We start from the raw sequence: 15,248 nt of genomic DNA on the forward strand, positions 1-15,248 counted from the left end.
GGCTGGGTGACTTTGAGCCAATCACCAGGAGACGGTGAGTTCTAGTCCCTCCTTTAGGCATGGAAGCCGGCTGGGTGACTTTGAGCCAATCACCAGGAGATGGTGAGTTCTAGTCCCGCCTTTAGGCATGGAAGCTGGCTGGGTGACTTTGAGCCAATCACCAGGAGACGGTGAGTTCTACTCCCGCCTTTAGGCATGGAAGCCGGCTGGGTGACTTTGGACAAGTTGCTCTTTCTCTCAGTCCAACCCACCTCACAGGGTTGTTGTTATGGGGAAAATAGGAGGAGGACATTTTTTTTGATATGTTTGCCGTTTTGAGATATTTGTAATAATAAAAAAACTGGGACACAACTAGATAAAGCCCTTTTAGTCAACTTGGTCTTCTTTTCTCTTTTCTCTCCTTCTTCCCTTCCCTCTCTTCTTTTTCTTTCCCATTTATCTCTCTTCCTTTCCCTTCTTTCCTTCCTCCTCCTCTTCCCCCTCCCTCTATTCTTTCTTTCCTCATCTTCTTCCCTCCTTCCCTCTCTTCCTTCCATTTATCTTCTCCTTCCTTCCTTTTCTTCCTTCCTTCCTCTTTTCCTTCCTCTCTCCCTCCCTCCCTTTCTCTTTCTTCTCTCTCTTTCTTTCCTTCCTTCTCTCTTCCTTCCTTTTCTCCCTTTCTTTATTCCTTTCCATCCTTCCTTCCCTCCCCCCGCTCCCAATTTTTCTTTTTCTTTCTCTCTCTTTCTTTCCTTTCCTTTCCACCCCTCACCCCTCCTACCCGACTCGATTCCCCTTCTACTGACCTGTTCCTCACTGATTGTCATGTTGGGGTCATACCCACAAGCCACTGGATACGGGGCAGGATAAATATCTGACCAGCCATCCCTGGTGCAGTTCCTGCTGACGTTACCTAGATGGGCAACAGAGGAAGATCATGAAATGTGCCCACCCCGCCTAGATTTATAGTGTCAGTTACCACAGGCAGTCCTTGACTTATGACCACAACTTGTATTGTTAAAGCAAGACAGTTAAGTGAGTTTTGTCGGATTTTACGGTCGCTCTTGCAAAAGTTAGCAAGTGAATCACTGTGTCAACTCATAAAACATTCCTATGACTGTTTTAGTAGTTGCCATTCAAAAAACAAAGGGGTTGGTGGTGGAAGGAAGGAAACCTGGAAGAGCAGTGCAGCAGTTTGAAAGCGGAAGTACATGCCAACTCTTTATCTTTAAAAGATTGTAACTAAAATACCAGAGCTTTTGCCCGCAAATATATTTAATTGGAGAACGTGATTGATGGCACTCAGCCTGTGAACGTGCTCAATTGGAGAATGTGATTTATGACACACCCAGGGGGATAGGGGGGAAACGGGGTCACAGGGGACTGTAAATGACGTAGGCCAGAGTTGGCTTCATCCAGGGCAGGGCCAGTGTGTCGCCTCTAAGGAATCCTTTGGAGTTTTTTGAAGTTTGGTTCGAGAATCATGATTTAACAAGGGTGATTGCTGGAATCCTGACACACTGCAGTTGTTAAGTTAGTAACACGGTTGTTAAGTGAATCTTACTTCCCTGTTGACCTTGCTTGTCAAAAGGGGATCACACAACTGTGACCGTCATAAATATGAATCGGTTGTTGCCAAGCATCGAAATTTTGATCACGTGATCATGGAGATGCTGCAATGGTCATAGGTGTGGAAAACTCTCGTAAGTCACTCTTTTTCAGTGCCATTGCAACTTTGAACAGTCACTAAATCAATGGTTGTAAGTCAAGGACTACCCGTCCCACTGAAAAGGACTAGACTAGGACTCTGTCTCCACATTGTAAAGTCCAACTTTGCAAAGATTTTGCATATTTTTTTAAGCCTGTAAAGCACTCAAGAGTCACTCAGATATCAAGGTGGGTGGTATGAAAATTTGATTAAATTGATAAAAAAAATAGAGAGATTTGCAACTTCAATCTGCAATCTTTTTCTTTCTTTTTTTACATTTCAGGAAGTTCCATATTTAGACACTTTTAGACAAGTAGTCGGTTTGTGACCACAACTGAGCTCAAAATTTCCATGATTAAGCGAAACATTTGCTGAGTGAATTTTGCTCCACGTTACAACCCTTCTTGCCAGAGTTTGTTAAGGGAATCCCTGCAGTTGTAACATTAGTCACACGGTTGCTAAGTGAATCCCCACTGACTGCTTGTCAGACGGTCACAAAAGGGATTGTGTGACACACACACGCACACGCACACACACCGGGACACTGCAACTGTCATAAATATGAGTCGGTTGCTAAGTGCCGGAATTTTGATCCTGTGATCATAAGGATTCTGCAACGGCCATTGAGAGGGATCTTGGAGTCTTAGTGGACAACCAGCTACATATGAGCCAGCCGTGTGCAGCAGCAGCCAAAAAAGCCAATGCAACCCTAAGTTGCATTAACAGAAGGATACAATTGAGATCAGGTAAGGTACTAATACCACTCTATAAAGCCTTAGTAAGGCCACACTAAGAGTACTACATCCAGTTTTGGTCACCACACTATAAAAAAGGATGTTGAGACTCTAGAAAAAGTGCAGAGAAGAGCAACCAGGATGATTTAGGGGACTGGAGGCTAAAACATACAACAAACGGTTGCAGGAACTGGGCTTGGCTGGTCTAGTGAAGAGAAGGACCAGGGGAGACATGATAGCGGTCTTCCAATATTTGAGGGGCTTTCACAGGGAGGAAGGGGTCAAGCTATTTTCCAAACCGCCTGTAGGCCACACAAGGAATAATGAATGGAAACTGAACAAGGAGTGATTTAACCTAGAAATAAGGATGAATTTTCTGACAGGAAGAACCATCAACCCATGGAACAGAAGTTGCCTTCGGAAGTTGTGGGAGCTTCATCCTTGGAAGCTTTCAAGAAGAGATCTGTCAGAAATAGTGTAGGGTCTTCTGCTTGGGCAGTGGGTTGGACTAGATGACCTACAAGGTCCCTTCCAACTCTAATTATCTGTTATCTGATGGCCAGCTACTAAGTTGTTGGCTGTTGTTTCCTTATGCTGCCAAGTCACCAGCTGTTGGTGAATCAAATGAACGACATACATTCACTTTCACGGCTATTAAGATTGTTGGCAGAATAGGTACAAAAACAGCCAGGGAAATAATTGAAGCCTGGGAAACGAGCCCCTTGTCAGTCAACAGGAGTGCTGGTTTGCTGGCTTATAAGGTACTTAGGGCTTGGCAGCACAAGGAAACAACAGCCTTAATAGCTAGCCATCAATACCCCAATCAACAACCAAAATGCCATTCACAACCAGGCACCATTTAAATATGAAGGACAGAATAGCCCATAATAACAGATATTCTAAAACAGATGGGCTCCAGCAGAGCCCAAAAGCTTGGAAAAGACAAAACCTCTGGTCTCAGATTGGATCCTGCAACATTATTCTGGAAAAGTGTATATCTATCTGCCTTCATTCATAATTAATTTTATTTGGATGTGCTCTGCATTAAATTCTTTATTTAATCTGCATACAGACAGGAGGTTGAACAACTAGCCTCGTGGTGTCACCGGAACAATCCGGAACTGAACATGCTCAAAACCGTAGAAATGGTGGTAGACTTTAGAAGAAACCCTCCCATACTACCACCTCTTACAATACTGGACAATACAGTACCAACAGTAGAGACCTTCAAATTTCTAGGTTCTACTATATCTCATGACCTAAAATGGACACCTAACATCAGAAACGTCATCAAAAAAGCACAACAAAGAATGTTCTTTTCTGCGCCAACTCAGAAAGCTCAAAGTGCCCAAGGAGCTGCTGATCCAGTTCTACAGAGGAATTATTGAGTCTATCATCTGCACCTCTATAACTGTCTGGTTTGGTTCTGCAACCCAACAAGACAGACACAGACTTCAAAGGGTAATTAGGACTGCAGAAAAAACAATGGCTACCCACCTGCTTTTAATCGAGGACCTGTATACTGCAGGAATCAAAAAGAGGGCTGTGAAAGTATTTACAGACCCCTCACATCCTGGACATAAACTGTTTCAACTCCTTCCCTCAAAACGACGCTATACAGAGCACTGCACACCAGAACAACTAGACACAAGGAGAGTTTTTCCTGGATTCCATCATTCTGCTAAACAACTTAATTCCCAAAACACTGTCAACTTATTTACTAAGACTGTATTACTATTATTCCTCGACTGCTAGATTATAATAACACTTCCTAGTACCTCCCTCTTCCCACTTATGATTATAACCATGTGGCTTGTATCTTTACAATTTATATTGTTTTATTTGTTTCCTAATATGATTCGATTGTTTATTAGTAACCTATGACTATCACCAAGTGTTGTATTTTATGATTATTGATGAATGTATTTTTTTCCCTTTATATACACTGAGAGCATTTGCACCAAAGACAAATTCCTTGTGTGTCCAATCACACTTGGCCAATAAAAGAATCCTATTCTATTCTATTATTCAGCTTGATTCGCTCCCCTCCCCACAAGAAAATGTGAGCCAAAACACCCAAAGACCTCAGAATCAAAATGCAAAACGCTCAAAACTGGAAAGCATAAAAGAAATATTTAGATTTGTTACTGTCTTGTGGGGACCACCATGATTAATTCTGGGGCGGGATGGTGCATTCGGAGGACACAATGATCCATGTGTGTTTGCATTAGGGATTGAGGCATTTCCTGGTTTGTCACTCAACACAGAAATAGAGATAGCAAAATAACATTTCGAGGCCAGGAAGGGGAAAAAAAGGAGAAACTGTTGATCTGGGATGGAATAAAAAACAAGAATGCCTATGGCGATAGTTCTACACAGGGCAGGAGATGGCAGCTGCAAAACACGCTGGTGTGCTACACAAAAATTGCATTTCATGGCACCGCCGAGTAACGTTTTATTGCCCTAACTATTCTGCTCCAGGCAGTCCTCGACTTACAACGGTAATTGAGCCCACAATTTTGGGCATGAGTCATGATGGTTGTTGTGCTTACAGCTGATTTTACAACCTTTTTTTTTTGCACTGGTCATTAAGTGAGCATGGTGGTCATAAAAAGAATGAAGCCATTGTAAAGCTATATATGATGTTCCTTAAATGAACCCATTTTGCCTTGATGTAGGCTGCATATATGTATGTATATGAACCCGATAATCCTCGACTTACAACCACAATTGAGCCCCTAATTTCCACGACTAAGCAAGGCAGCCATTCAGTGAGTTTTGTCCCATTTTATTGCCGCAGTTGTTAAATGAATCCCTGCAGTTGTTAATAAGACGGTTGCTATGTGGATCCTGTTGATTTTGCTTCTCAAGACACAAAAGGGGATTACGTGACTCCAGGACACTATGACCGTCATAAATACGAGACAGTTGCCAAGGGTTCAAATTTTGATCAAGTGACCATGAGAATGTTGCAACGGTCACAAGTGTGAAAAACAATCCTAAGTTCTTTCTTCTTCTTCTCAGTACTGTACCTTCAAATGTGGATTTATTTATTTATCAGGAACAGGTTTCCAGCAAAAATATCATGAATTGCAATTGTGTGACCATAATTGTCAATGGCTGTAATGCAGGCCAGTTACTGAGCACGCAAAACGTAGTCACACGACCAGGGGTGGAAATGCCCGGATGTCAGAACTTCAGATCTGGGTTATATGTAGGGTTATTTATTTTGGGGAGGGGGAATCAGTACAACTTCGAACAGCCACTAACCAACCAGTTGCAAATCGAGGACTTCCTGTACTCAGAAGAAAGAAGGTAAGTAAGAAAATGCGGACTCCTTTCCGCTCTCTGAGCTTGGTTACTTTCCTGCAAACATTACATAACCCAACCAGGTAAGAATATAAGCACTGAGGATGCTAGAACGCCTGCTCCCTTCTAGCACTGATGAGGTTACCTAGTTGGGCTATGAAATGTCTGCAGGAAAACAGTTAAGCTAAGAGACCACCAAGGACCCTACAGTACTCCTCCCTCTCTTCCTCTTTCCCCACTCCTCCTCCCCACAACCCCACTCTCTTCTACCACTGATGAGATTACTTAGTTGGGCTATGAAATGTCTGCAGGAAAACAACCAAGTTCAGAGACCACCAAGGGCGCTACAGTCCTCCTCCTCATATCCCTTCCCCACCCCTCCTAGCACGGATGATGTTACCTAGTTGGGTCATGAAACGTTTGCAAATAAACAACCAACTTCAGAGACCCCCAAGGACCCTACAGTCCTCCTCCTCCTCCTCTCCCCCTCTTCTTCTCTTCTAGCACTGATGATGTTCCCTAGTTGGGTCATGAAATGTCTGCAAGTAAACAACCAACTTCAGAGACCCCCAAGGACCCTACAGTCCTCCTCCTCCTCCTCTCCCCCTCTTCTTCTCTTCTAGCACTGATGATGTTCCCTAGTTGGGTCATGAAATGTCTGCAAGTAAACAACCAACTTCAGAGGGCTCCAAGGACCCTACAGTCCTCCTCTTCCTCTTCTTCTTCCTCTTCCTCCCCGCCCCCAAGCACTGATGATGTGCCCTAGTTGGGTCATGAAACGACTGCAAGAAAACCACCCAGATCAGAGAGCACCCAGGACCTCACAATTCAAGCCAGTATTCTCTTCCATCGTCCATCTTCCTTTTCCTATCTAGGGATAATTTAATCATTGGCTCTCAGTGTGAAGAAAACTTAGCCCTTTCGACCAAACAGCTGCCTGCCTGCTAATGAAAAGCCTGCTCTTTTGACAGTCTTTAAGATGTATGATATTCATAGCTTTTTCTGAAAGTCGCCAGGATGCCACCGGTAATTTCAGCCGTCACACCACCAAATGGTATCCTATTTCCACACCAACGACAACAATTTGTTCTGGGATGATTATGCCAGTCAAGATTGGTTGCCCGCGATGGATATCATGGCATAAAGAGTTTGCGGTGAGGGCACAAAGTGTGCGGTCTAAATTATCAGCTTATTGTTTCAAGCATCCTAAAGATTTAACCACGATCTTTATCTTGGCTTGCCGTTGGAATAAATCCATGAGCAAAAAACCCCAAACAAATAAATCTCTTTCCAATTTAGGGCTGGCAGGGTAAAGAAGATAGGAATCAGATCAAATACGCTAATTCCACTTTCTTGTAAAGACTTTACGGCCACAATTGTGCCCAAAATTTCCACTGCTGAGCAAGACAGTCGTTAAGTGAGTTTTTGCCCTATTTTAATATCGTTCTTGCCACTGTTGCTAGTTTTGCTTGTCAGATGGTCGCAAAAGGGATAATGTAATCGTTATAAATATGATACTTGGCAACTGGCATGTACTTATGGCAGTTGCCATGTCCTGTGGTCATGTGATCTTCTGACAAGCAACGTCAATGGGGAAACCAGTTTCGCTTAACGACCATGTTAGTCACTTAACAAGTGCAGTAGTTCGCTTAACTGTGGCAAGAAAGGTTGCAAAATGAGGCACAACTCACTGAATAACTGCCTCACTTAGCAACAGAAACTGTGGGTTCAATTTTGGTCATAATTTGAGGACTACCTGATTTATTTGTAAAATCTATTAACCGCCCATCTTAACACGTGGTTATGTCTGAGCCGTTTCTATAGATAGTCCTTGACTTACAACTATTCGCTTTGTGATCATTTGAAGTTACAATGGTACAAGTAAATGTGTCTTATGACCAGTCCTCACACTTAAGAACTCTGCAGTATTATGTGATCAAAAATTGGGAACTTGGCAACCAGTATGTATTTATGATATAGTATCCCAGGATCACAGGATCACCGCTGGGGAAAGCCGGATTCATTTAACAACCTCATGATTCATTTAGCAGCTCCTCTGATCCACTTAACAGGCATGGGAAAAATGGTCATGAAAATCAGATGCCTTCTGATTTTAGCTTCTATGCTACTAAAAGGCACTAGATTGGCCAAACTAGAGAATTAAGACTATTTCACCTAAAATTGCAATAATTATGAGAATCATTGGATGGCAGCAAAGAGTTCAGAGCATTTCCTTGTTCTTCCATGCCATCTGGAGGTCAACTGATAGATTGCATCCCAGAGACCTTTATGCACAGCACAAAATTCTACTGATCAATTTTTTGGGGAAAAAACAACAATCTTTAGTTCAACTTACCTTGAATTTTTGAAAAGTAGGTGAAAAAGAGAGGACAGGACAACACTTTTGTTTCCCCCAAATTTGCGGCGGGCCAGCAGTTAATGCTATCCCAAAGACTTCCACAACCTATGGGAAAAGAACAACACATGTTTATTTATTTTATATTCTGCTCTTAGATATATATTTTTTTATAAACAATGCAAGGCGGTGAACGTATCTTAATACTTCTTCCTTCCTCCTCCTATTTCACACATCATAACAATCCTGTTAGTATGGTTGATATGAGAGAAAATGATTGGCTCAAAAGTCACCCAGGCATCTTTTGTGCCTAAGGCAGGACTAGAACTCACATCTGGTGATTGGCCCAAAGTCCTCCAATTGGCTTTCATGCCTAGGATGGGACTAGAACATGGCCTCAGTGAAAACCACAAAGTTATAGAATACACTTGGGCCTCGACTTACAATCTTTTGTTGTGTGGCCATTTGAAGTTACAATGGTTTTCTTGCAGACGTTTCATGACCCAACTAGATAACATCATCAATGCTGGAAGCCAGAATTCCCTTCCTCCCTACCCTCTTCTTTCTTTCTTTCTTTCTTTCTTTCTTTCTTTCTTTCTTTCTTTCTTTCTTTCTTTCTTTCTTTCTTTCTTTCTTTCTTTCTTTCTTTTTTTCTTTTCTTTCTTTTTCTCTCTTTCTTTCTTTCTTTCTTTCTTTCTTTTTTCCTTCCTCTCTTCCTCTCTCCCTCCTTTATCTTCTTCTTTTCCCATTTCTTCTCTTCCTCTTTCCCCCCTTTCCCTTCCCCTCCCCCTTGGCCTTGAAGCTTAATTGTTTTCTTCCAGACATTTCATTACTGAACTACATAACATTATCAGACAGAGAGGGAGGGTGGGAGGGAGGGAGGGAGGGAGGGAGGGAGGGAGGAGGAGGAGGAGGAGGAGAGAGAGAGAGGTGGGGGGAGAGACTCCTTTCTAGCACTGGTGACGTTATCTAGCTGGGTAATGAAAAGGGAGGGGGAAAAAGGAGGGGAAAAGGGAGAAAGGAGGGAGGGCAGGCGGATGAAAGGTAATAGGGAGGGAGGGAGGGAGGAAAGGAGTAAGAAAGGAAAGGGGAAAGGAGGAAGGAACAGAGGAAGAAAAGAAAGAGGAGGAGAAAAAGGAGGTGAGAAAGAGGGGTGAAAAGGAAAGGAGAGAAGGAAGCAAGGGGTAAGAAAGCAAACAGGAAGAAAGATGGAAAGGGAAAGGAAGGGAAAGGGAGATGACGGGAGGGGAAGGAAGGAGAACAAATGAAGGAAAGAGGAAAGGAAGGAAGAGAAGAAAGAATGAATGGGAAAAAGAATGGGAAAGGAGGGAGGGAAGTAGGGAGGCAGAGAGGGAGGAAGGAAGGAAAGGGGAAAGGAGGGAACAGAGGAAGAAAAGAAAGATGAAGAGAAAAAGATGGAAAAAATAGAGGAAAGAAGGAGGGAAGGAAGCAAGGGAGGAAGAAAGGCAACAGGAAGGAAGATGGAAAGGGAAAGGAAGGGGAGATGAGGGGAGGGAAGAACAGCAAATGAAGGAAAGAGAGGAAAGGAATGAATGAATGAGGAAAGAGAATGGGAAGGGAGTGAGGAAGGAAGGAAGGAAGGAAGGAAGGAAGGAAGGAAGGAAGGGAGGGAGGGAGGGAGGGAAGGATAGAAGGAAGGAAGGAAGGAAGGAAGGAAGGGAGGGAGGGAGGGAGGGAGGGAGGGAAGGATAGAAGGAAGGAAGGAAGGAGGGAGGGAGGGAAGAAAGGAAGGAAAGAAGGAAGGAACGAAGGAAGGAAGGAGGGAGGGAGGATGGAAGGAAGGAAGGAAAGAAGGAAGGAAGGAAGGAGGGAGGGAGGATAGAAGGAAGGAAGGAAGGAGGGAGGGAGGGAGGGAAGGAAGGAAAGAAGGAAGGAAAGAAGGAAGGAACGAAGGAAGGAGGGAGGGAGGGAGGGAGGATAGAAGGAAGGAAGGAAGGAAGGAAGGAAGGAAGGAGGGAGGGAGGGAGGGAGGGAGGAAGGAAGGAAGGAAGGAAGGAAAGAAGGAGGGAAAGAAGGAAGGAAGGTTTCAGGCAAGATTGGATACAGAGGAAAAATCCCTAACCCAACCACGGTTGCTAGATGGAGGCCTCCTTTAAAGGGGAGGGGGAGGGAGGAGAAGAGGGGAGGGGAAGAATTGTCCTTTCAGACTTGCAAGCTTTTTGTTTTTGTTTTACTTCCTCCTTGCAAGGAAAGCAGCCTTAATATTCCCAGTATTGATTTCTTGTCCGGGCCACCTTGAAGGCTGACAGATCTTCCATATTGTCTTTCACAGGTAATTTCCCCTTAGCAGATCTTAAGCAAAAATTCTCCACTTGTCTGAAAGAATTGTTGCACGTTATAACCTTTTGACATTTTTATGGTAAGATGGAAAAACTTAGAAAAAAAAATATCCCTGTATATTCTTGCTGCTGTTTTAATGGGGGGAAAAAAAACACCAGATGTTTCTCGGTTACTCCTTCCATACAGCAGGATACAGATAATCAGAGTTGGAAGGGACCTTGTAGGTCATCTAGTCCAACCCCCCGCCCAAGCGGGAGACCCTACACCATTTCTGACAAATGGCAGCCCAATCTCTTCTTGAAAGCCTCCAGTGATGGCGCTCCCATAACTAAATTAATACAGGTATCGATAGTCCTCGGTTTACAACAGTTCATTTAGTGACTGTTCAAAGTTACAACGGCACTGAAAAAGCAACTTATGTCCATTGCTCACACTTATGAGCATCGCACTCTCCTGTGGTCACATGATCAACATTCAGACACGTGGCAACTCACCCGTATTTATGACAGTTGCAATCTATTTTTATGACGCCTGCAAGGTACAAAATGCAGGAGCCACTGTGAGGGATCTAGCAGGTTGCAACTTCATGGAGGTGTATTTCCAATAGATCAGGGTAAGAGTTGGTTTTTGAAATCTTTGCAGATCTACCTACAGGTAGTCCTACACTTATGACCACAATTGAGCCCAAAATTTTTAAGTTCCTAAGCGAGACCGTTGTTTTAGTGAATTTCCCCCCATTTTATGACCTTTTTAGCTTCAGTCGTTAAGTGGATCGCCACAGTTGTTAAGTTAATAGCATGGTTGGTTAAGCGAATCCGTCTTCCCCATTGACTTTGCTTGCCAGAAGGTAACAAAAAGGGATCTCTTGACCCCAGCACACTGCAACCGTCATAAATATGAGTCAGTTGCCAAGTGTCTGAATTTTGAACATGCTGGAAAGATCGTAAGTGTGAAAAACGGTCATCTCTCTTTTTTCGGTGCTGTTTCAACTTCGAACGGTCACTAAATGAACTATTATTGTAATTCAAGAACTACCTGTACTCAAGAGGTATTGTCCGACTTTCCAAATGTTGATAAACTTCAACTCCCAGCACTCCCAGGAAGTGATGGTGAGGAATGCTGGGAATTGTAGGGCAACACCTGTAGAGTTTGCTCACTGTTGGTGGGGAAGGCACAGAGACTATGAGGCCAATGACTTAATTTGGACCGAGAGGAAATGGCCCAAGTCACCCAGATAGCTTTTGTGCCTAAGGCGGGACTGGAACTCGCCATCTCCTGGTGATTGGCACAATCACCCAGCTGGCTTTTGTGGAACTAGAAGTCACCCTCTCCTGGTGATTGACCCAAAGTTACCCAGATGACTTTCATGCCTAAGGTGGAACTAGAACTCACTGTTTCCTGGTGATTGGCCCAAAGTCTGTCTGCCAACTTTCATGTCTGAGACAGGACTAGAACTCACCGTCACCTGGTTTCTACCGTGGTGCCTTCCCCGTTAGGCCAAACAGACCCTCATCTTCAGCTTTCAGAATGTCCCACATTTGAATCCCCGTGTTCTCCTGTGATCCCTGGAATTTTGAATTTGGCGGACTCATTAGTGGATCAGAGGCTCAAAGCATTGAAAGGGATCTTGGGGGGATCATCCAGTCCAATTGCCCAAATATTTCTTGGTTTTTGGGGGGACATGTGTGTGTGTGTGTGTGTGTGTGTGTGTGTGTGTGTGTGTGTGAGTGAGTGCAGAAAAGCTGTAGGCTGTCTGAACTCTGAGCATCCAACTGACTGCACACGTCCGGCAGAGGTGCGTGTCCGAAATTGTGCACATATTTGATAAAAGAAATGGCACCCAGGGACACCAGTTAGCGCTGACCGGATCTCCAAATGACCCCGAGGTGGCCAAACAGCTGTCATACTGAGTTTTGGGAAGGCAGCTGTGGCATCAAAAAAACGATTATGGAAAATCCTCCACTTACAGCCATTCATTTAGTGACCGTTCAAAGTTAAAAGAACATGGGGAAAAAAGGCTGGCTTATGACCGTTTTTCACACTTATGACTGTTGCAGTATCCCCATGGTCACATGATCAAAATTCAGGCGCTTGGCAACTGACTCGTATTTATGACGGTTGCAATGTCTCTCTTTTGCAACCCCCTGACAAGCAATGGGGAAGCTGGATTCATTTAACAAGCATGTCATTAACTTAAACAACTGGAGTACTTCACTTAACCATTGTGGCAAAAATGGTCTGTACCGTGGAGCAAAACTCGCTCTGCAGCTGTCCTGCTTAGCAACAGAAAGTTTGGGCTCTATTGTGGTCGTAAGTGGAGGACTACTTACACCATTACGCAGGAAAGATTTACCAGGGCAAAACTGCTTTTGCATTTAGCCCTCGGTCCATTAAAAAATATGATTCACATAAGTTTCTGCAGGAAGAAGGGTGAGGAATGATAGAAAAATAGAGGTTAAATGTTCAACATTAAGCCAGATTCGCTTAACCACTGTGTCTTAATCAGTTAACAACTGCGGAGATTGACTTAGCAACTGTGGCAAGAAAAGTCGTAAATTGGAGCACTGTCTCTCTTAATGACCAAAAATTGGGGTTGTAAATCAGGGAAAGGTATTCCTTTTTTCTTTAAAGGATAGATTTGGGCCTCTTGTACTCGGCAAATCCTGAAAAAATCCTAGTTCTAAATTTGGGTCACGGGAAGTGCTTGTCATAGGCTGGGCTGATGCATCCTGTTAAGCCATGGTTGGGTTAAACATGGTTTGTTGAATAAACTCCATCCGACTGAGTAAGTTGAGGTGGAGAGGGTTGGTATTTTTAAATTTCTGGCACTTCCAGCCCTGGATAATATCTTTGCATCTCGCTGTTTGAGGAAGTTGCACAACATTCTCAGAGACTCTTCCCATCCTGCTTACAATCTTTGTGAACTGTTACCTTCTAGCAGAAGACTAAGAGCAATTAAAACTCGGACCGCGTGTTTTCCTGAACAGTTTTTATCCCAGAGCTATAATTAGAATACTTTTATTGGCCAAGTGTGATTTGACACACAAGGAATTTGTCTTGGTGTAAATACTCTCAGTATACATAAAGAAAAGGTACATTCGTTAAGAATCAAGAATCATAACGTACAACACTTAATGATAGTCATAGGGTACAATTAACAATCAAATCATACTAGGAAACAGTCAAGTGGGAGGGGATGGGTGATAAGGAGTGGTGAGAAGATTAACAGTAATAGTAGTGTACACTTTGTAAATAGTTGAACAGTGTTCAGGGAATTATTTGTTTAGCAGAGTGATGGCTTTGTGTTTGTGCGTGTTGGGTCTGGTCTCTGGGAGTTATGTGAACTTCGTTGTATGTGTATACTGTGTATATACGTACAATGACAATAAAGAATTCAATTCAATTAAGTTAAGTAATAAACAAGCATATCTGCCAAGCTAAAATTAAACAAGCCATTCGGTGGAGAGTGGGGATACAAGTAGTCCTCGACTTACAACCACAATTAAGCCCCAAATTTCCACTGCCAAACAGAACCGTTGTTAAGCAAGTTTTGCTGCATTTTACAACCTTTCCTGCCACGGTTGTTAAGGGAATCATCATTGCAGTTGTGAAATTAGTCACCCGGCTGTTAATTACATCTGGCTTCCCCATTGGCTTAGCTCATCAGAAGGTCACGATCACATGACTCCCCGGGACTCTGCCACTGTCATAAATACATGCCAGTTTCCAAGCATCCGAATTTTGATTCCCTGCCCATGGCAATACATTTGTGAAAAATAGCCATAGGTCCGTTATGGAAAAAAGCTGGATTCACTCAACATTTGTATTCATCCCCTTAACAACGGCTGTGATTATTTAACAACTGCGGCAAAAAAAAAAAGGGTGCTAAAATTGGGTGTGACTCGCTTAATGACGGGAAATCCCGGTGCCCGATTTTGGTCAAGGATTGCCTGTAATCGTGCCAAACTGACGTGGCACTGAATACCAGGGATGGTTAATAATTACCCCCTTTCCTGAATGATTCATAAGCAGGACATTGCTTTTTATATCCTGCATCTGGGGTAGAAGAGAGAGAGAGGGCGGGTGGGGAATGATGGATGAAGTGTTAAGCTGGACTGTTTGTGATGCATGACTTCCTTGCAGGGCAAACTTAACATGTCTGAAAGGATGAATCGACTTAAATCAAGGCGATTGATCACAGGGGGACTCAATCCGATGCATTTTTCACTTTATCCTGATTATAGCCGAGTGCTTTGCTAAAGGAACCGCTGATCATTTAATTAGCAAAATAAATGGGTGCACGAGGCGACAACTGATAATTCCATCATTCCGGAAATGGAATGCAAAACAGCCGGCAGAGTTTCTAGGCAAGGCCACCACCAAGCCATAACTTTCCGTTGCAATACGAGACCGTTTTTAAGGGAGTTTCGTCCCACTTTACGACCTTTCGTGCCACAGTGGTTAAACGAACCGCTCTAGTTGTTAAGTGAACCTGGGCTTCCCCGTTGCTTGTCAGAAGGTCGCAAAAGGGGATCACAAGACCCTGGGAGACACTGCAACCGTCATAAGTATGAGTCAGTTGCCAAAGTTCTGTACTTGGATCATGTGAACATGGGGAGGTTACAAAAGCATAGTCAAAAGCAGTCATAAGTCACTTTTTTCAGTCCCATGGTAAGCTTTGAACAGTCACAAAATGAACGGTTGTAAGTTGAGGACTCCCTGTATTAGATCTGAGGGGAGTGAAAGACTTGCAATCTTATGTTTCTCCTACTGAAATTCATTTTAAATAGGAAGGGACCGACTGGCAGGATTAGATTTACAGAGCTGGCTCACAACTAACAGTACAGCCCATAGATGGCAG

At 43.5% G+C, this 15,248-nt stretch overlaps 1 protein-coding gene across 1 annotated transcript in view; it reads right to left on the reverse strand.

Moving 5' to 3' along the window:
* Nucleotides 1-15,248, reverse strand: part of VIPR1 (vasoactive intestinal peptide receptor 1) — a 69,370-nt gene that overhangs the window by 19,311 nt on the left and 34,811 nt on the right. Inside the window, exons 3-4 of the mRNA XM_087948378.1 lie at nt 8,087-8,194; nt 786-892 (exon numbers count right to left, since the gene is read on the reverse strand). Coding sequence (XP_087804504.1) covers nt 786-892; nt 8,087-8,194 — 215 coding nt within the window. The remainder of the gene's footprint in view (nt 1-785; nt 893-8,086; nt 8,195-15,248) is intronic.

This window comes from Notechis scutatus, chromosome Z, assembly GCF_049901735.1.
Source record: "Notechis scutatus isolate UNSWTSFEM ecotype Mainland chromosome Z, rNotScu1.2, whole genome shotgun sequence".
Lineage (NCBI taxonomy): Eukaryota > Metazoa > Chordata > Lepidosauria > Squamata > Elapidae > Notechis > Notechis scutatus.